Source organism: Choloepus didactylus, chromosome 9, assembly GCF_015220235.1.
Source record: "Choloepus didactylus isolate mChoDid1 chromosome 9, mChoDid1.pri, whole genome shotgun sequence".
Classification (NCBI taxonomy): domain Eukaryota; kingdom Metazoa; phylum Chordata; class Mammalia; order Pilosa; family Megalonychidae; genus Choloepus; species Choloepus didactylus.
This window is the reverse complement of record NC_051315.1, coordinates 23,569,413-23,591,912: the sequence shown is the minus strand read 5'-3', so window position 1 is coordinate 23,591,912 and position 22,500 is coordinate 23,569,413. Positions and strand designations below refer to the sequence as shown.

Below are 22,500 nucleotides of genomic sequence, written 5' to 3'. Positions count from 1 at the left end.
TACCTATTTAGTTGATGAAAAACTATTTGAACTGGGAAAAGCCAACTTAGATCCAGCAAGCAATATGGCAGTTTTAAGAGTAAAGGCCATTATAACAGAAAGGACATAGATGAATTTAATATAACCATGTAAACTGGCTCATAGACAAGACCCTGAGAGATGCATGGCTACAGGAGAAGCAGAAAAATAATGAAATGAAAAGAAAGTTTATTGCTGCTCATTACTATAATTTCATTGCTGCCATTTATGAATTTGATATAGAAAATTCTTTGAATAAGCAGATCACCACCAATTACAAATTTTAGCTGAAGTCAACTACTTGCTTTAGGATGAACCTTACAAATACACAGAAGTGGCGGCTACTTATGTGTCACAACATTAGGGGCTTTTGGATTGAACCTTTGCTCCCAAATATCAGCACTGATTATTAAAGCAAAAATGTTCCTCACACACCCTTACAAAATTCCTCGGTAAATTATACATAGCTCAGAAGGAGGACACAACATTATAAATAATATTGAATTAGCCCACAGTCTCAAATTACTGAGATTTGTAGGAGGAAAGGAGCAAAAAGAGGAGGAAAGGGTAGTAAGCTGAAAAGGATTAATTAAATAGGAGAGTGTAGAAGACAAATTCTGCTTGTTTTCACAAATTTCCTTGAGGCTGGCCATAGCTATATAATTACATTATTTAATCAAAAATCCACAAGAGAATGATTATCAAACATCAGCAATATCATGTTCTCTTTTTCATTTATTTTTTGCAACCATGTGCCACAGTGCTCATTCATCTGCCTTATATGAGTCCAGGCTGGTGTCTACTGTTTGAATGAGCTAAGTGTATTTTTTGGTCCTATCACATAAGGTCATTAAGAAGCTTAATTAGGCTTCTAAACCTTTTAAGAACCTCAGATAAAAGATGCTGTAGAAAGATAAAGTATTATTATACAGATAATAACATACATCTACCTCTCTTGACACTTACATTCTTGTATTGCTAGTTTTGTTTACTATGACAGACTTCCCACTCTGATCAACATTGTGGTCTAATCCAAAGTAAGCAGCTACTCTGTGTAATAACATCCTATGGTAAGATGTCATTGGGGGGAATTTTTTACGTGGAGACCTAGAGGTATAAGAAAAACCAATTTAGTAAGTCAAGGAGAACTATGACGACAATTTCTTTTCTTGCTAAATGTCAGGACTTACTCATTATTACCAATGAAATCTAAAATTTCTTGTTCCAATTTCAGCAGCATCATTCTGTCCCTGAAACAAAATATGAACATTCTTATATATAAAACTTAACACTGAAATCATAAATGTCAAAAAGTTATGAAATTATATAGCTAAATTTTTTCCTAAAAACTGTACATTGAGGGCTTTTGAAGATTGATGCTATAATATTTACAGGCTTTATGAAAAAGTAATGTTTTAGAAGAAATGAAAGATGACCTTTCAAGTTTAACTTTTTATTGTGGAAATTCTTAAACATAGACAAATGTAGAGAGGACAGTGTAATGAACCTTGATGGACCCATCACTGAACTTCAACCATTATTAACATGTGGCTAATCTTAAAACAGATGCATTTTCATCTGTTAAGTAACACCATATTGGAGGCTGCTGTGTAAATATATGTATAATAAGAATGTATTAGTCTTTACTTCCTCACTGAGTAATGATGAGAGGGAGCAGGAACATGACCTTGTTGTGCTGAACTCCATAGAAACAGTCCTCTAAAGAACATGCAATGTCAGTAACAACAGGAAGGATCCCATGGGAATCCAGTGTCAGGATGTAGACGGGACTATGGCAGAGAAACATGAACTACATTCTAACTTCTGAATTAGGGGGAGAAGACTTGTCAGTTCATTCGGTAAACCACTAATTTTTCTTCTTAAGGCTTTGGGGACTTTTTACATACAAATAAAAATGAACCAAAGACCTCCAACATATAAAATAAATAAGGACTCTAGGGAGTACCTACATGTACTCCTTTAGACCACTAGAGTTCTATTTAGTGCACTTAGGCTGCAACAAAATTAATAGTACCACTCCCCAAAGGATCTCCTTGCTCAAACACCAAGAACATTGCCAAGAGAGTATGGAAATTTCATGTACATGTGAAAAAAACAGAGAACCTCAAAGGTAGTAGTTGCTTTAGAGATCCCCCAAATTTTACAGATCAAGAAAACGACGCTAAGAGATTAAGGTTTCGCTCCAAAATAAACAGTATATTGTAGATTCCTCTCAAATTCTATTAAAGGACACGGTACTTCCTGCTTAGATTGCCTCAAAATCTATGTATTAGCCCTGAGTTTGATCTACCTTCTAAATTACAAAAGGAATCTTCATAAAACTAGTAAAACCTTTCCCCCCTTCATTCATTAAACAAATAGTTATCTTACATTCTTACATTGGTTGAAAAACCAAGGGAAAAGTTGTCTACCTGGAGATTTCAAACCCAAAGCTGCAAAGTGGATTACAATTTGACATAAATTCTAGCAACATCCATTTTTGCTCCCAAACTTGATTCTTCTTTGTTATTCCTCATCTCAGCAAGTGACACCACCTATCATCCTAAAAACAGCATATCATACTAGAAACATGAAAATTTTAGGGCTGTTACTATCCTTTAACTAACCCCCCATCCAGTTAATTACTATTGCAAATATTTGTTATTTTCTATCTTTTCTTCTATTTCCATTGCCAAACTAGATCAAAGCAATCATAACCTTTGGCTTGACTACTATAATAGTAGTGTATGGTCTCCCTGTATCTTCCCTTGTGTCCTCCTAATCTGTTCTACCTGGAGTATCCTTAATGATCTCTTGACAGGTAAATGACTACATGTCAATCCCTTGCCACGGGTTTCCCAGTGCTCTTAGATCAGAGGTGAACATTTGCAATGTGGCCTACAAGGCAGGCATGATCTGGCCCTCATCCACCTCTTCAGCCTCGTCTTCTGCCCCTTACTCACAAAACTTGCAATCCTGGCTTGTCACTGAAACTGCCAAGATCCTTCCTGTATGATGCTTCTTGAACTTGCTGTTTCCTTTGCCTAGAACTCCCTCAAGAACCTGTTTCTTTGACACTTTCTTTGTTTCATAGTATTTATCACAATTATAATTACATAGTTACTTGGACAATTTGATACAGAGGGGGATCAACAAATACATTTTGCAAATGATGAATTAATCAAATTACTTCACCCAGAAGGTCTTTTAATATTCTTTTTTCACCTTAAATTTTTGGGAGAGGATGGAGAATTTTTACTTTATAAAAGGTTTCTACCAAAAAAGGATTTCTTTACTTAACTATAAGATCACTTTTTCTGCTAATGTACTGTGGCAGTTTATCATGAAATGATACACTTTTTAGTAAATTTTGTGAACTATTTTATTTATGGTCTTACAAAAAAAAAAAAAACAATCTATAGGCAGATAGCTTATAGAAATAGAAACTAGTCACCAGGAAGAACAAATATTTCCTTTCATTAAGAAAAAAGGGTAAATGGAAAATAAGGGTAAGAAGGTAAGATGAAGCAAGGTTTATTTTCTGAGTCTGATACTAGACTGTATTAGAGGAAGGTGCAGAGTTTCTCAATTAACTTGCCACAGCTGCAAAGGAAATTTTTCCTCTTAGAAAAGATCCAAAGAGATTATGGCTATGTAATAGCAGATTCACAGTACACAAACAAGTTCAAATGCATATAAACTGGTTTTCTAGAGAGGCTAAGCCTACTTATAATTGTGCCTAAGAGTCACCCCCAGAGAACCTCCTATGTTGCTCAGATGTGGCCTCTTTCTCTAAGCCAACTCAGCAGGTAGACTTGCTGCCCTACCCCCTATGTGGGGACATGACTCTCAGGGATGTAAACTCTCTGGCAATGTAGGACATAACTTCTGGAGATAAGCCCAGTATTGTGGAATTGAGAAAGCCTTCTTGACCAAAAGGGGGAAGAGAAATGAAACAAAAAGTTTCAGGGACTGAGAGATTTCAAACGGAGTTGAGAGGTCATTCTGGAAGTTATTCTTCAGCATTATATAGCTATCTCCTTTAAGTTTTTAGTGTATTAAAATAGCTAGAAGGAAATACCTGAAATTGTTGAACTGCAACCCAGTAGCCATGATTCTTGAAGATGATTGTATAACTATATAGCGTAAATGGTGTGACCGTGTGATTGCAGAAAACTGTGTGGCTCATGCTCCCTTTATCCAGTGTATGGACAGATGAGTAGAACAATGGGGACAAAAAAGTAAATGAATAATGGGAGATGTGGGGGGATGGGGGGATGGGTTGTTTTACTTTTATTTTTCTTCTTCTTTTTTTTCTTGGTAGTAATGAAAATGTCCAAAAATTGACTGTGGTGATGAATGCACAACTATGTGATGGTACTGTGAAGTAATTGTACATTTTGGATGATTTATGGTATGTGACTATAACTTAATAAAATTGCAAGAAAAAAAATAAATTGGTTTTCTGTTTGTGCAAAATAGCAGTTATTACATATATGAAATGTCCTTTGCTGAATGTACTGCCAATCAAAAGGAATTTCTTTTGTCTCCATGAAAGAAAACAGAATCTAAAAATTTTACTAGGCGATGATACAAATTCAGCTTTCTGAGACATGCAGATCTATGGACTGCAGAGGATTTTTCTATTAAAATCTGGACTGCTTAATATTTAAACTAAACTCTCTGCCTTTAGTAAAACTTTCTCAGAGAAAAAGGCTGCCAACTTTCCTAAGGTCCTGAGATTTATACTTCCTGCCTTATATCCACGGTAGCGTCGTCTAAGCTTCCAAATTTTCCAGTCTGTAAACGAAGTTATTTTGTTAATGGTCTTAAGTTAAAAATTAATAATCCTTTATATGAGAACTTTTAGTGGACTTGAACTAATGGATTCACGAATTACTTTTCCTAAGGCATATTAATGTTTAGCACATGAACCAAAACCATCAAAAAGTACATACAAATATTGAATTGCTATTGTATAATATTTAAAATTAATCAATGTGTTGTTTAGTATTAGAGAAATAACAAAAAGGATCTCAATCATTAAACTAGTCTTTAATAAACTACAACCTGAAGTTAAAATGAGCATGCAACAAATCTTTCAGTTAATAGTTTCTAGTTATTACATCAGAATTAACTGTAAAGAATGTGTGTGGCTGACACATCAGTAGTAAATAAAAAAGCAAACAACAATGTTTTTATCTGTTCTGTACGTTCCATACGCCATTGGTCAAATCTCTGCAATAGATAAAAAGTAAAATGACAAACTTTACCTCCAACAAAAATAATGTTACAAGATATTTATAACTGAACAAGTACATGCTGTTCCTCAGAGAAACAAATTACTTTTGAAATACTCATTCTCAGAATTAATCCATGCAGCTGCTCCCCTTTAATACTTATATAATATGGTTAACTTGTATTATCCATTTTCTTTACTACATATAGGATTTATGCAAAATGGGTGTACAATTAATGTGTATAAAATTATGTCAGTGAGTGTAATCTCTATCAAGGATGCCTACATGTCCCTGAGTTATATATCTTAGTAACTACTGTAGTTAGTGTAGACTTTGAAAATATTTCTTGCAAACAGAAATTCCAGATAACATTACTTAACATCTGAAACTAAGCTTATTTACTGGGCTGAGAACAAGATAAAACTTTAATGATCTGAAGAATAAAATCTGAAGTGAAAACCATTGAGAATGTAAAAGTTTACTAAGTTTTAATATCACTAACAATAAACCTGCTTAACATCTAATAGAATTCTCTGAGCAATGCTCAATATTGAAAGATTTAGTGGGCAATTGTTATTAGAAATTTTGTGGCATTTGGCTATGTGCTTTACAACATGAATGAGCCTTCAAAATAATATACTAAGTGAAAGCAGTCACAAAAGACCATATATTATACGATTTCATATACATTATAGGAAGTGTACAAAATAGGCAAATCTATATGGCCAGAAAGTAGAACAGTGGTTGCTTAGGGCTGGGTGGGAAGGGGTAGGATGGAGTAAAAGGTGATAATATCTAAAGGGATGGGGTTTCTTTCTGAGATTTAAAATTGGGTGACAGCTGCATATATCTGTGAATATACTAAAAACAGTTGAAAAGTACACTTTAAAAAAAGTACATGTGCAGATAGCTTATATATTTTTTTGCACTTATAGAGGAAAACAGAGAAATGAAGAGAAGAAAAATAATTTGGAATGCATAAAAATGGATTTCTAATTGTTTCCCCTTGCTGATGCCTCTTCTGCAGGATCAGAGGAAGGAAAAATTCTGTTTAGGATTCTACTTCGTTTTACTCACACTATGTATTTCCTAAATTCCCACTTACTCCTCAAATCTACTGTGTTCTGCTTTCCACCATTCTAGTCCAAATAAATGACTTGTTAAAGCAGCCGCCAATGACTTCCTAAATTCCCAACTTAATGCTGTTTTTGATAATTCTCTTTTTTCATTCCCTCCGTTACCTTGTCTTCTCTGAAACTGCTCCCCATTGATTAACTTCTAGGACAAATGTTCACGTGGTTCTTCTACTGTCTTTAGAACTCAGTCTCTTTATTTTCCTCCACCTTTTAAATACTGTTTCCATGTAATTTTGTTCTTGCCATTTATCTCATCTTTCTGGACAATCCCATCTATAGCAAGCTTCAACTCTACTGATGATTTCTGAAACTGTAACTCTAGTCTGGCTCATTCACTTGAAAACTAGAGCCTTTTAACTGCTGACAGACCTCACCTCCTGGCTGTACTTCAGGTACCTCAAACTATACTTTTACCACTTAAATATCTTTCATATGTATCCTTTCCTCTTTATTCCTCTCTATGGTTGCCTAACCAGCTTCCTTTTAATCACAGTCCTGGCTTCTCATTGCTAAAGTAATTTTCCTAAAGTGCATTATCTGTATGGTATTATACTATTTAAATCCTGTAACTACTCCTCAACTTTGCATGATATAGTATTTCTCAATCGGTGCACTATTGGCATTTCAGGTAAGACGATTTTTCACCATGCATAACTGTCCTGCAGGTCTTTTTAACATCTCTAGCTCCCCAGTAGTATTCTAGGGAAGACAAACAAAAACATCCCTGCACATTTCCTCACAGCCCAAGGGTGGTAGTACAATCCTATACTGAGAACAATTGGATATGATCTATCCTTCCCACCTCACCAACATCTTCCCCATGGCACTTTCCAGGACCACTTGCTACATGCTGCCCTTCTAGAGCCAGAGTATACAACCTCGTCTTCTTGAATATAACTGCCTCTCTCACACTGCTGGGCTTTGGTAATGCTCTTCTACCTGCAGTGTCTTTCCCAGCTTCTGTGTGGACAGTTCCCACTTAAAGCCCCCAGAGACCAAGAATCAGCTCAAGCTCAGGCATTTATTTCTCAGTAAAGCCTTCCTGTATCCTCTCAAACATAGGTTAGGGCCTCCTCTCTTTTTCTATAGCACCTTGAAAACCTTCATTTATAACATTTATTCTATTTTAATTGTATGCCATGTTTCTTTTTCTAGCACCCAGATGGTGAATACTTTAGGGTCAAGGACTATCTATGTCTTGTTTATCTTTATATCTACAATGTTTAGTATAATGTTTGACACAGGGTAGATGATCAATAAAGGCCTGTTTAATGGACTAATGAATTTGAGTTTTTGTTGGAACCACTGAAAAATAAATTTGAACTGAAAAAAAAAAAATGACATGCAGAATTGTCTTTCTCCCTCACTCCATACCTATAATTATTTCAGCCCCTTTTACAAAGAGACGACTTCATTTTGGTGGTTCTCCCTTCAGAATTTATGCTAAATGCAAAACAGAAAATCAAGATGGTATAAAAATACAATAAATCCTGAATGAAAATAAATACAATCCTCAGGGATGCTCAAGAGAGTTGTGTACACTATCTTCTATGTGCACATGCCCAATGAAACGGTTCTACTTTTATTTCAAAGCATGTTAAACACCTACCACCATCGGAGGCTAATACCTAAAGGAGGGATTCTTAACCTTGGAGTCTTTTACCCCATAAAGTGTGGGGAGAATGCCTTGAAGGAGTGAATGACCTGCCAAAAAGTTAAAAACTAATCATCCTAGGACCCTGGCAAAACAAAAGATTTCACTATTAAAGTACCAACTCAAGCACTTTAAAGAGATTTGGGTTGAAGGTTTATAAACTCAGCAAGAAGGAATAAAAATTCTGCACTAAGCTAAAGAATTATTTTACAAATTTTTGTCTGGGTGCATTATGGTGAGGTATATATTTTTCTCTGTTTTTCCTGTGAGTAAAATTTCAACTGAGAGCCAAAATAACTTGGTGATTCTGTATTTCCCAAAATTCCTACAGAAAATATGAATTACTCTTACATCCTGGGGACATGCATAATGCAAAAAAATATTTATACATGTGCACATAGTATACCAACAACATCTTAGCCCTAAGAAACAAAAATGTCTCTGGTGTACTTCAAATATCTGCAATCTTATTACTAATACTCAGTATGAAAACGTATATAGCAAAATTATGGTACTCTAGAAGCAATGTAAACCTTATAAATTTAATTTTTACCTGGGATTGTTTTTTAATGTATTTACTAAAAATTCATGTAGATCTATGCCAGTTGAATCAGTGTATTCTTGACTGGAATCTAAAAAACAATAACACAAAAACCCAGTATAAAGCTGTTTGAAAGCAAATCCCTTTCCCTTTTATACATGACGCGTATCTTAAATGAAATGAGATGCCCCACATTGAAAAAAAAATTGACAAGGTTGTCAAAGGGAATTTATGTTGAACTCAGGTGACCTTCTGGTCCCATATAATGCTCCATGTCATGTGTTTACATAGCTGCATACACATGCACATTCTTAAAAAAAAAAAAAAAAATGAATCTCTCACATGTACCAGTATAATTTACTTTGAATTCTTGAAAGTTCCTATTATATACTCACCATAATCTTCATGTTCAAAAATTCCTCCTTAAGTGGAAAGGGCAATGACATAGACAATGAACCTCATTTGTAGCAAATTAAGACAGCTTAGTTCGGTTATGATTGTAAGCAGAGGCAGTAATTTGGAGGTAGATAGGAATTGCAGTTGTCAAAGAATAATTTACTTACTCAGATTTTTATTATATTTATCACTGAAGGCTTGCTTTCGAAATATTTGTTCAAATATTCAGATTTGTTCCCTCTAAATGTAATATCCTATGCCATTTACAGTACTGGTAAACATAACTGGGTTTATAAATTAAGAAAGCATTTTTTATTGAACCATGATGCTAGGTGATGGTGAAGACCCTCAGAAAGTTATGAAAAATAAACATATAGGGCTTCACGGAATAGTCTTAATGGACACTAAATATTGTGGCATCAGATTTTTGCATCATAAGGAATCAAAGAGTAATAATATATTTAGTGGGATCAACACACAAATTAGAGTGATTCCAGTATTTCAAAATGAGAGGCAGACTATAAGAGATCAAGACTCTTCTCTCCCTCAGTGACTCTGGTACACATTGCCATTTTTTGGTTGTTGCTGAAGCATCTTACTGATATGCAGAACTGTGTTATGCCAGTTTGTACAGATGACTATGCCCATCATCCCTTCAGTCGGTTCTGTACCATTTTTAAAATTCAGACATGTTATCTATAACTATTTGAGGGGTAAACGATGGAATGGAATTACTGACAGTGAAAGTAAAATTTTGTTTAAAAAAAAAAAACAAATAAACTGCAAACCTCTTGATAACATTTTTCTGGGCAACTTATCACTGGCTTTTTCTTTTTCTGCTTCATCTTTTGAGGGCTCCTCTTTTTCAAATGATTGTGTTAACTGGATCTGAATTTTTTCCTGTTGAAAGGTAAAAATCAGTTATTCAATGAAAATATAAAGTGATACAGCTGATAGCACATGCTTACTGTTTCTGAGTAACATAAAACCAGAAGAAAAAAAGGAAATGAATTTTTAAATTTTACTTAATTATATACCTCACACTTAAAAATATTTTATCACTTTTATCAAACTCTTCGTAGGAAATCTGAAAATTAATGTTTTTGGTTGAACATATCAGTTGAGAAATATCCTCAAATTATTCGAGGAAATATTCTCTGTAATGGTTTAAATGTACTTCTTTGTAAAACCCTTGAAGGATCAGATCAAGGTCTTCTCAACCTATTTTTGCAATTGGAGATGCCTTCACCATTAAACACATGGTAATTATCAGCACGACGACAGAAATGTTTGAGTATCAAGTCAATAATTAATAACAAATATTTTTGAATATCCACTATAATCTCATATGCCTTCACTCCCCTGCCATACAAAAAATTTTTCGAAACCAATGACACATTACTTTATTTTGTATTTGTAATTTATATTTCATTGTTCTTCTTTTAATCAACACAAAATTGCTTTAGAAAGGTTTCAGACAAGATTGTTTTCCTTCCAGATATGAAATGTTTAACTGTGAAATAATCATAATTCTAAAAGACTGAAAAGGAGAACTAATTCAACAATTTATTTTAATATCAATATTTTTATATGTAATTTCAGAACCCAAAGAAATTAATAATATGTAGTCTGAAAAGGTAAAAATCACATAGCACTGTTTACTTAGGCAAAGTTATAAATAAAGGTAGAATAATCTCCAGAGCATTTTTACTGAAGATAAAGGCGTAGCCTATTTTAAACTTAAATTATACTGATGCTCTCTAGTGACGAAGACATCAATAAGATAAATGATTAGCTGTTCCGGGAACGGGGTGGCAGCGATGGTAGGGGCAATAAGTCAGTAGCAAAAAGGATATAAATTTCAGGACTCTCAAATTTGCAAGCAGTAGGATTTCTACTGAACTCCCACCCCCCCCCCCATCATTTTTCTAAAGATAATTTTTGACAGGATTTCAGATCAAATAAGTTTTTTTCCTGTATAACTGCTACAAGCTATTTTTATCTCTTTTCAGTCTTGCTTCCCATTCCATTGCAGTTGAAATCTGTGCTCAGAATATAGGACAAATACTATGCAATGTCAATATTCTCTAGAATGATGAACCCTTTGCTTTACGCTTTCCCTTGTCTTGCTTACCAAAGACACTGGCAACTTCATAAATTCATTAAACAGTCATTTTTCTCATTATGATTCATTTTCTAACACATTTTCCTTATTCTTTCATAATTGTAAACTGGATATTTAAAAATAAATTCAGAACTATTTTTCAGAAAGGGTATTTAAAAGTTTTCCTGATTTTCAGATTCTATTCCAGTTACTCAAAGATAACCCTACAGAATTCATGTTGGGAGAAAAGGTTTCACACTATCTTCTCTTACACCTTTACTATCAGGAATTTACATGATTATCAGATTTCATTGCTAAATTCTCCTCCCAAAGCCCTCAAAATCCACACATTTCTTTTCCTATTAAAAATGCCATACATTTTAATGACAGATATCAATTATTTTATAAGATGAACTGCATTTTAAGTGTCTAGTAAGCTAATATACTGGCCTTCCTTTCCGTAGTAAATAAATGAGGCATATTTTAAACGTCTTAGTCCTTATATATAAACTCTCTGACTATAAATACCTGGAATGATAGCAAAATCTCCATAGGAAGCTGTAATTCCTTTACTTTTCATTCTGTCATTGACACCTTTTTTGAGGTCACTTTCCTATTACAAGCTCTCATCAGATACAAGTGGCACTTCTTTCATTGTCCTTCAACGAGTTTTCTCTCAGATTAATGTCTCAAACATCTCATTCTGAAGCAAGCAAATTACTGGGAAAGTTGTCTCTACACTCAAGAATCAGTTACTAGCACATTTCATGAGAAATAATTTATTTTCCAATTCCCATTCAAATGTAATTTAGTTAATTCAAGGCTTGGAAAAAAAAGACTTTCTACTAAAAGATATATTTTTTGTTCAGAGGGGTAATAATGGGTTATTAGCCAAAAGAAAAAAAAATTATTCTATTCAAGGGAAACTCTTTGAGAGGGAAAGAAAGTATAAAGTGAAATATCTAATTCTGACATAACTAGTCTACTTATCATCTGATACAACAACTATTTGGATGATAAATGCAAAAATTATCCTTGATCAATAATGTATACATTAATATACAACATATACACCTGATACCACATAATTTTTCTCACATAAATTTTCACTAGCCAAATTTATGTAGTGCAGTAAGAATTTCCCCCCAACATTTTTTAGATAAGGAGAGTGTACTGAATAAAACTAAAAACCATGTTACAGTTTTTCTCAAAAAAGGATGCACTTTTTCTGCATTAATAATCTTGCGAATGTCTAACCTTTCTTCTTTCTTTAATCTTCTTGGACTAAATATTATAAAATGAGGCTAATGATGTACCATTTTTGGTCAACTGAATGAAGAAACTGATTTTCAAAAATCACATTGTAATGACAATTGCTCTGCCTTGAATAGGTGTATTCTTTGTACTGTACAAAAGATAGTGTTTAAAAACTTCTATTTCAAAACCCAATTTTATGGAATTTTTCTCCAAATGAGTAACTCTCCAGAGTTATCAATAACCATGCAAAAGCCAAAGGCTAACATTTTAAAATGTTCTCCAGGCAATAGTACTTAGTAAAATAAAATAATATTTGACTCTATTTCTGCTTTTTGCTATAGAAAACTCATTTTATAGCTAAAATATCTCTCTTTTATAAAATAAATACAGCTCTCTTTTATCTATGTAAGTAAAATTTTTAAAAAATCACAAATAAATTTTGAACCCTATGTTCCTAACACTTGAACAAATTTCAAAGGAAACAGATTTTTAAGTAGATTTTAAAAATACAAATAACCTATTATAAACTCTCCTTCACCATGCATTTTAGAAACTAAGATTATTAATGCTTTTAAAAAAAGAGAACATATTCTAAATCAGTGACAATTATCTTCAGTATGTATACTAGGCTTCTGAGGGCATCACCTTTTAATTTAAGGAAAGTATATAGAGTTTTGCTTGAATCACCAATGTATAATTGGCATTTATTTAAAAAAAAAAAAGTTGCACAATCAGTCATGGTTTCTTAAATTGACCACAAAGATGTGTCACTTCTTTGAACTAACTGGTGGGATACAGAAGCATTTACACTGCTCAAACTCTTAGAAAGTAGAATAAGCCACTAACAGTCAAAGTTATCACTGACAAACATGGTAGGAGGTCCAAGAATATTTATGAATAAATATCCAATATCACATGAGATAAAGCTCAAGCTGAGATTAACAAAAAAGTGATAGCATTAAAAGAGAGATAAAAGGCAAACAAACTGTTTGCAACCTCACCTCTATACTTATAACCGAAGACAGAAGAGTAATTAGAAGTATTAGACAAACTATGAAAGAGCCACACTAATGTGAAATCTGGTTTCACCATGCATTCAGGTTAAGTAAATACATCAAGTGGAAGTCTAGATAGTTTCCTCTTCACCCAGGAGGTGCTTGATAAATTTCTAATAGTTAAAACTCAAAGAACAAATTTAACCACAAGTACGTTCACTGGAAAGTACTACTTTACTACATATTTTTCAATAAGATCTATAATTCTGTTTAAGCTACATTCCCAGTTAATTATATGATCCCTAAGTTTTTCAAGAAGAGAATCATTGCTTCTAAGCCCTTAGAATGAAGCAACGAGGTTCTTCCAATTTTTCACCTATATCTATCATCAAATAAGTTCATTTGGTGAAAACAACGAACACACACAACTTTTATTTAAACCTTATTGAAAAATCTCCAGGAGGCAGGTTTATTCCAACCATGTGTTAAATTATATATAATTTTTACCTGGTTCTCCTGTGTTATCTCTGCTGCAGGGGGTGGTGGAGATTCTTCACACACTGCAAGGCTCCGAACTAGCTTTAACTTTGAGCTTGACTAAAGAGAAGTATTTAAAATTAACACTACATTTCACAAATCTAGGGCACATCTAAAAGCCCCCTAGAGAGTGCTTCTTAAACTTTTTTTTAATAAATAGTTTCTGTCATGTATAAAACTAGTTGAAATGTGCAAGTTAAATAGATCATTAAGCACCACTAAATTCCTTTGTTGCGAGAGAAAACAAACAATTGCAGATTTGAAAATTATAGCAATAGCAAGAATGGGAATAATTCCAATTTATAACCCAAAGAATGGTTAAGAAAGCTATTTTCTCCATAAAGAACCATCAAAGATATAAAAAAAGCAATGCACAAAAGCGACTAGGCAAGACAAAAACCCCAAATAAAACAAAATAAGCTTTCTGCCCCAAACAAAATATGACAAAACTAAACCAAATGCAGTGCTATATGAAGACAAGGATTCATCGAGCATGAAGGAAGGCTCTTGGCATGCCAGCACACCAAAATATTTACTATACCTTAGACCTTTTTCCTGTCTGTCCAAATGACTGCAATGGGCGCTGAATATACAAGAAAGAGTTGTATTAAATTTCATACCGAAACAGAGAATTTGCTTCTTAATTCACAAATCTAAACCAAAGAGAAACTATCTGTGTATAAAAAGTATGGAATATGAAGAAATCAAAGTTGGTTTCAGTAAAAGGGTAATGATTTCTCCCAGAACACTGGCAAAAGATTCTCTAAAATGCTTCTGAGGGACTGGTGTTTTCCTTTAAGTGCAAATAGCCACAATTCCTGTGGTAATCGAGCTAAATGGAACATATACTGAAACTTCTTAGATAATAGCAAAATAAAATATGCTTCTTTAGTATTTTATAATACATAACAGTTTAGTCAAGGCTAGAAAAAAAACTGAGGAGTTTTAAGTAGCTGGGCTCAGAAAAGTTCCAAACCTACTAAGGAGAATGCTTCAAATGCAGCTGGAGTCAGAGTACAACTACATGTCTACAGAGCCTTTTCAATACTGTATGAAGTGCCTGTATGAAGGGCACCACCAGTTTATCAGTGATGGAACCCTGTTCACCAGGTCTGGGGTAAGGAAATGAAGCAGAAATGAAGAAAAGAGGGCAGAGTTCTGATATATATTTTCAGCATGAAGTAAACTGGCTCTAGTGTGTGATCCCAGGCTTTGGTTTGGGAAACAAGCTGAAATTTCTGCAAATCAGAGCCAGATAGTTTTTAAACTCTCTTCTCCACCCCCTCCCCCATTTCCTTCCAACACCTCTCCAAACACAAACCTCAAACAATACAGGGTCCAGGTATCTATTGGCTATACACGTAAAAGCCAGGTTGCAAATCTGATACCAAAAGTAAAACAGATAAAAACTCCTTAATACATAGACTATCATACTCCACATAAAAACCAAAAAAAAAAAAACCAAAACAAAAAACCAACCCCCCCCAAACCCCCCCCAAACCCCAACAAAACAAAACAAGCAAAAAAACAGCCAACATCTCATTCTAACATCCAAATAAGCCTCCCTAACAGAGCTAACAGAAATGACAGCCTATATGGTACTAAATGTGTCTTAGAAGCCCCTCCAGTCTGAAGTTCTTGAAGAATAAGAAGCATTATATTCTTAGGATTTTTACCCTGGATTATGCAAACTACAAATTAACAACAACAAAAGGAAAGTGAAAAACAAAGAAAATCACTTTTCATTTCTTATAGAGAAGAAAATGATGTGTATGTGTGCACAGTTACACAGGGCTGTGTTGCTTAAGAGAACTGCATACTGGTACTGCCATATATTTCTACTTCCTCTTTCCTTTGATTTGTTCAAGAGAATTTTAATTGTAAGTCATGTGTATCAAATGACAGAAGTAAAAGAAGTCATGCCACCAGAGAGTCAAGGTTTCAAAGAGGAAAATAACGCGGAAAAAAGCAACAGATAAATACTAGCAAATGCACACTAATAAATGAGCCCTAATGGAGCAGAAAGGAAAAGAATTTATGATTTACTCTTACCTTCTGCTTCAATCTCTTGTACTTCTAAGTATCCATGGTACAAAACTTCCTACTGAAGTTTTTAAATAAAAGACGTGTACAGTAAAGTTGTATTGGTATGCAGAAATTTAATTATTTAAATTTCTGGCTTTGCTTTCTTATTAGTAGGTGACTGGTTAAATTATCTGTGTCCTCTTATCTGTATGAAAGTTCCTACTTGTACTAATTCACAGGTTTTTGAAAAGATTCAGTGAAAAACCAGAAAAAAAAAGGGCTTTGTAAACCCTAAAGAACTCTGTAAGTGTAATAGATTATCGAAGGTTAAGAATCTAAGATGCCAGAAGACCAGTGTCAGAGTTCCCTGCTTGCCAGCCGTGAGACTTGAGTTACTTATGATTTCAGATGCTAACTTTTAACTTTAAAATAAAATCTATAAAATACGGATTTTGTGTGTTGTCCCTGTAATAATGCTTTAGAATATTCTAGAACCTACATGTGCATTATCTATCTCAGTTTTAATTTATGAGGCACCTATAAAGATGAAGACACAGAGATTAAAAGATCTTAATTAACTTGACTTCATTTAATTAATATTTTCTGAGTCCCTGCTATAAACCAAATACCATGCGAGGCACTGGCTATAAGACAGTTCCTGGTCTCAAGTGTAACTGAGAAGTTAGGATTTAAGGGATGATTATGATTACTGAATCATTCCTTTTTACTTTCTGGTTTATCTGAGTAGACACAGGGAAATACCTGAAATCTTTGAACTGTAATCCAACTGCCTTGATCTCTGATAATGACTGTATAGCCTTTATCTTGTCCCCTCTGTGATTGTAAAAACCTTGCAACTAACCACTTGTACCCATTTTAGCTGGTTTCTCGACTTTAGTCTTATGATCACTCAAGACAGCCCCTAATGTTTATTAATGAAGGGTCCTGGGTCAGCCCAGAACTAACCCACACCAAGCCCAAAGTTATCTTGATAACCAAAGCTGGATCTAACCAAAATGGGCCCACCTGACATGCACAGTAGCTTAGACTTTAACACATAAGTGACCTATACCTCATTATAATACTTAAAAATCACACCCATCATCATAACCATTTGAGTGGTTATGCTTTAAATTACAATGAAACTGAGACTGCTTTTCCATATACTGCCTTTACAGATCAACTTTGGGAGCAAAGAAAAACAAACCTGGTTAATGATTTCAAGTATTTTGCCTTTTCTTTTACAATAAAGAAACTTTGAGCAGATCTAAAATTTTTTTGGAATATAGCTGTGAAAAGACACACAAAACATTACTCAGAATCTCAATTGCTACCCCAAACCAGAGGGCTTTACAACTAATAACAAAAGTTAAGAAAAAACTAAATCTATCTAGTCAACTTAATATCAAGTATTGGTACACAGGTTTTGTTTTCTCATGCTAATTTGCTTATCATACATGGCCTCTTTTGGTTTAATATTTTCATTAATTTTCTTTGCATATCTTTGTAATGCTAAGTATGGGTTAGTTCTGTTTAAAGTTTTTTTATTATAAAAGAAAAAAAGGAAAGAAAAACTAAAGTACTAAGTCATTAACCTTGAGATGTTTTTATGTACTGCTAGGAAGAACAGAAAAATCTTTATGAATTTAACTGTGTATTAACATAAAAATAACCACCAATCAGATCTCTCAATTAAGAGAAAATCTGACTTATTTCAAAAACGGGATCATTTTTATTTGCAATTTATAATTATTAACAACAAAATAAATTGTAATGGTGGAAGCCTTTCAACTAAGGTTTTTACTGTACCTTGAAGAACCTATTAATACTCAAATACTTTTCTAGGTAACGGGTTTATGGTAATTATGTGGGAGGAGATAATGAATTAATTGTTTTTAAGTGTCTGTCAAAAGGTCAGGAGCAGTAAAAACTAAACATTGTTAAGATGTCACTTCTACCAAAAATAATTTATAGATTCCATGAATTCCCTTTCAATATTCCAACACATTCTTTGCAGAAATGGAAAAAGCTACTCAACAAATTTATATGGAAGGGGAACAGGCCCTGAAGAAGAAAAGAAGAAAGAAAAAGGAAGACTCACATTTTCTGATTTAAAAAATTATTACAAAGTTACAGTAACCAAAACAGTATGGTACTAGCGCAAGGAGAGACATATAGACTAATGGAATCAAATTAAGAGTTCAGAAATAAATCCTCATACCTCTGGCTAACTAACTAATTTCTGACACGGTACCGAATCCACTCAAAGGGGAAAGAATAGTCTCTTCAACAAAAGATGATGGGAAAACTGGACCTATACATACAAGAATTAACTGAAAATGCATCAAAGACCTAAATAGAAGAACTAAAACTATAAAACTTCTAGAAAAAACATAGGGAAGCATCTTCAGGATCCTGTGTTAGGCTATGGTTTCTTAAACTTTACACCAAAGCATGAGCAACAAAAGAAAAAAATAGATAAATGAGACTTTAGCAAAATTAAAAACTTTAGTGCTTCAAAGGATTTTACAATAAAAGTAAAAAGACAACCTACAGAATGGCAGAAGGTATTTGGAAACTACAGAGGGCTAAATATCCAGAATATATAAAGAAGTCCTACAACTCAACAACAAAAAGATAAACAACCCAATAAAAAAATGAGCAAAATACCTGAATAGACGTTTCTCCAAGGAAGATATATAAATGGCCAATAAGTAGGTGAAAAGGTGGTCAACATCATTAACCATTATGGAAATGCAAACCAAAACCACAAATGAGATACCATTTCATATTCACTGGAATGGCTACTACTAAAGAAACAGAAAGAAAAACAAATGTTGGGGAGGATATGAAGAAACAGGAACACTTGTTCATCATTGGTGGGAATGCAAAATGGTGCAGCCACTGTAGAAGACAGTTTGGCAATTCCTCAGAAAGTTGAACATAGAAATACTTTATGACCTTGCAGTCCCACTTCCATAATATACCCAAAAGAATTGAAAAAAGGGATCTAACAGATATTTGAACACTTGGGCTCACAGCAGCATTACTTAACAATTGCTAAAAGGTAGAGACAACCCAACTGTTCATCAACCAATGAGTAGATATAGAAAATGTGGTCTATGCATACACTGTAATATTATTCAGCTGTAAAAAGGAAGAAAGTTCTGATATATGCAACCACATGGATGAACCTTGAGGACAACATGTTGAGTGAAATAAGCCAGATACAAAATTCCAAATACTGTATTATTTGTTAATAATCAGAAATAAGCAAATGTATAGTCCAAAACTAAAATAGAGCTTACCAGTGGCTGGGATGAGGATAGGGAATGGGGAGCTAATGCTTAAGCACTGGTACAGAGTTTCTGTTTGGGGTGATGGAAACTTTTGGTAATGTATGGCGGTGATAGGAGTTTTACAATATGTTAATGTTTATATTAACATCACTGAATTATACACTTGAATGTGGTCAAAAGGAGAAATTTTAAGTTATATATATGTTACTAGAATAAAAATTTTAAAACATAACTACACACACACACTCACAAAACCCAAAGAAAACAAAGAAAAAACATGCCAGGCTGCTAATTTTCACTAGAGCAAAAGTTTTCTGAGTCAGGAGAGCTGACTTTATTTTAAATCAATTGACTGACAGATCAACTCCAATTACTAATCTGATTTACCATTTAACAGTTTCAGCCATAGAGCACAGCAGTAAAAGTCTGAATGTCTGAATCTTAGACTAAGAAAAGTCACTAGAGAAAGTTACAGATTCTCTGGTTTGCAGTTACCCCTTATAATAAATGAAAAGAGGATCTCCAAATCCTACTGTTCAAATACATGAAAATTACTGGAACAAGTAAAAATGGTATGTACAAGCATTTCTACAACTATAAGAGATAGTGAACAACTTTTATATGCTCCCAGTTAAAAAGAAAGAGTACCAAATTCTATAAATAATTTTAGTAAGTATACGAAAGCAAGTGAATTATGAGTTTTTAAAAGTCAAAGTCATTGAATACTAATAAAAGATAATGAAAGCATAGTATACAGATAGGGAGTGGAATATAAACAAACAAAAATATTACTTTGAAATTTTTGTCAGCACATGTTAAGAAATAGTTTTAATTTTATTTCATTTCTGGGGAAAAATCTCTTTTGCATGATAGTAAAGGGGCAAATTTGAGAAGCCAAATAGTTGTTTTACTGCTAATAATTAGTAACAACTATGTGGTGATTATAATGATATTACTAATAGCATCTACCTTTTATAAGGCATTAACTATGTACCACATATATTACACACATCATTTTCATCTTTATTACATAACTAGGAAAATAATTGAGGTTATGATTAGCATGATCTCATAGAGAGAAATTCCTATTTAATCTTTTATAAAGAAACTTCTTTGCATGTTCCACCAATTAAGAAATTTGTTGCCCACTGCCTTCACTGATGAAGAAGTGGGGCCTGTACTGAGTTTTAGTAATAACCTTATTGTATTGTCATTGCTTTCTTGACCTACAGATTATTATTTTTTTAATAGATGAATTGGAACTAACTTGGGCGATATAAGACTCTCGTCTTAATTATCAAAAGCTTACCACAGAAACAGTATCCTAAACACCTACTTCAACTGTTCCTGTGCGTGGAAAATTCGCTTGGATATGTCAAAAGCTGTTATGCATTCTGGCACACTAGGCTTAGTGGTTAACCAAGTCCATCCCTATCATTCAGTAAGTAGTTTGTGGAGAGATGGTACTGTTTGAACTGCTCTGAAATATGCTTTGGTTATTTTACACATACGTACAGGGGAACATCGTCGCACAAAGCATTTGGTCAAATATAAAGATACAACTGTAAAATAATGGGAAAGGTAAGTTTAAACATAAAGATACAACTGTAAAATAATGGGAAAGGTAAGTTTAAACCTTTAATAAGTAAAGAGGACACAGGATCCTCTACTTTATATTTCAAATAAATGACCACAAAAAATCAACACATAATTTATCTTAAATTTTAATCTGAAAAGTCTATCCTTGACAAAAATCCATGGAGACTACATAAATTAATTATACACAGATAACTAAATCAAACATAAATTTTCTTTTTGGAATGTTAAAGATTAGGGATACTTGTACTCTAACAACAACAACAACAACAACAATCCAGGTTTCTGGATTTAGAAACCTGACACTCCACTGCCCCAATCTTCCATATACTTCATAATCGTAGAAAGTCTAGAAATTTCCTGAAGATTCTCAGTAGGAACAGTGTGTGGTAGTAGAAAACTTATAAATAAAAACCCTTCGCACAGTTAATATTCTGGACCATAACGAACAATTCAAAACAGCTCAATGGCAATTATGTGAGAAAGTCAACTACTTGGCGTTCAGCTTAATGTAAACAGATCAATTTAGAATTAGCTCTTAAAGCACTTGAAAAAAAAGTCAGATTCTCAAGAAAATAATTCTAAACCTTACATAAAAGATTATGGTTCAAAACAAAACCTTGAATAAAAACACAGCTAACCTTCTTAAAGAGTAGAAAGAGCCATACAAACAGAGTTAGTTATAAAAGAAATTGCAAAGGGGGTCTATGAGTTAATCTCTGTTTGTAACCACAGAAAGTAAAGTCCAATGTCTGCTGGCCTCTCTAGTCTGATGAAATTATTTTTTATGAAACTATTATCCTTAAGACAGGAGAAAATGATCACCATATTAAAGAAGCTGTGACATCTCTTCATTTCATATTTACTTTTTCTAAATCAAATATTCAAGGGATGATGAGGAAAATAAGGCTTGGCAATAGATGAAATGTCTGCCTCTTTTGGAAGGTGAATGTTTTCCCTTTTCCCAAGTCACTTTAAGTATTACCATGCTGAAACAAGATAACAGACCTAAGTTAAGTTATATTCATGGCCACTTATTTTCAGAATGAAAGAGAAGTAAATGGAGAACAACTTAATATTCTACTCAAATGAAGTTAGTAGCTGGTTTATTCAAAATTTCTCAGTAGGAAATCTATATTAATTGGCACACACATCCAAATTTATGAGTAAAAATAATAGTTTATATTTAAGTGACAACCTTCAGGCAGTACTTTGTAAGGTACCAAAGGAAGATGAAATCTGAAAGCTAAATGTCTAGCAGTATGTTAGAAAACAGTCATTTCATAATAGTTAACTCTAAATTATGTTAAAAGGTAACTCCGTATTAACCAGACTCTTATTAACAAGACATTCCATTACAGGCTCATGCTGAAAACAGCTGACTTTCTTTTACATTATATTAAATGAAAACATAGGAAAAAATTACTTACTAGTTTTATCTAACTCCATTCCTAATTCCCATTACTTAAACCTTTCCTGTTTAAGTTATTTTGACTTTAAGCTCCTTGCAAAGTATCTTAGTTGGAGCCATCTTGGCACCAACACACAAAAAGCAGAGTAAATGTTCTTACATACGGTAAATTCTTTTTTTTTTTTTTAATTAAATTCAGTTTTATTGAAATACATTCATACACCATACAATCATCCATGATATACAATCCACTGTCCACAGTATGATAACATAGTTATGCGTTCATCACCA

General features: G+C 33.4%; 1 protein-coding gene across 10 annotated transcripts in view; it reads right to left on the bottom strand.

Moving 5' to 3' along the window:
* The window catches only part of R3HDM1 (R3H domain containing 1), a 205,252-nt gene that overhangs the window by 90,067 nt on the left and 92,685 nt on the right, over positions 1–22,500 (bottom strand). For 6 of the 10 annotated variants that reach the window (XM_037848731.1, XM_037848729.1, XM_037848727.1 and 3 more), the window contains 6 exons: positions 14,420–14,461; positions 13,849–13,938; positions 9,774–9,885; positions 8,602–8,680; positions 1,209–1,268; positions 985–1,125 (listed from right to left, as the gene is read on the bottom strand). In XM_037848731.1, coding sequence (XP_037704659.1) covers positions 985–1,125; positions 1,209–1,268; positions 8,602–8,680; positions 9,774–9,885; positions 13,849–13,938; positions 14,420–14,461 — 524 coding nt within the window. Of the gene's footprint in view, positions 1–984; positions 1,126–1,208; positions 1,269–8,601; positions 8,681–9,773; positions 9,886–13,848; positions 13,939–14,419; positions 14,462–22,500 lie in introns of those variants that run through there. The other 4 variants (XM_037848733.1, XM_037848736.1, XM_037848735.1 and 1 more) reach the window with 3 other exon arrangements.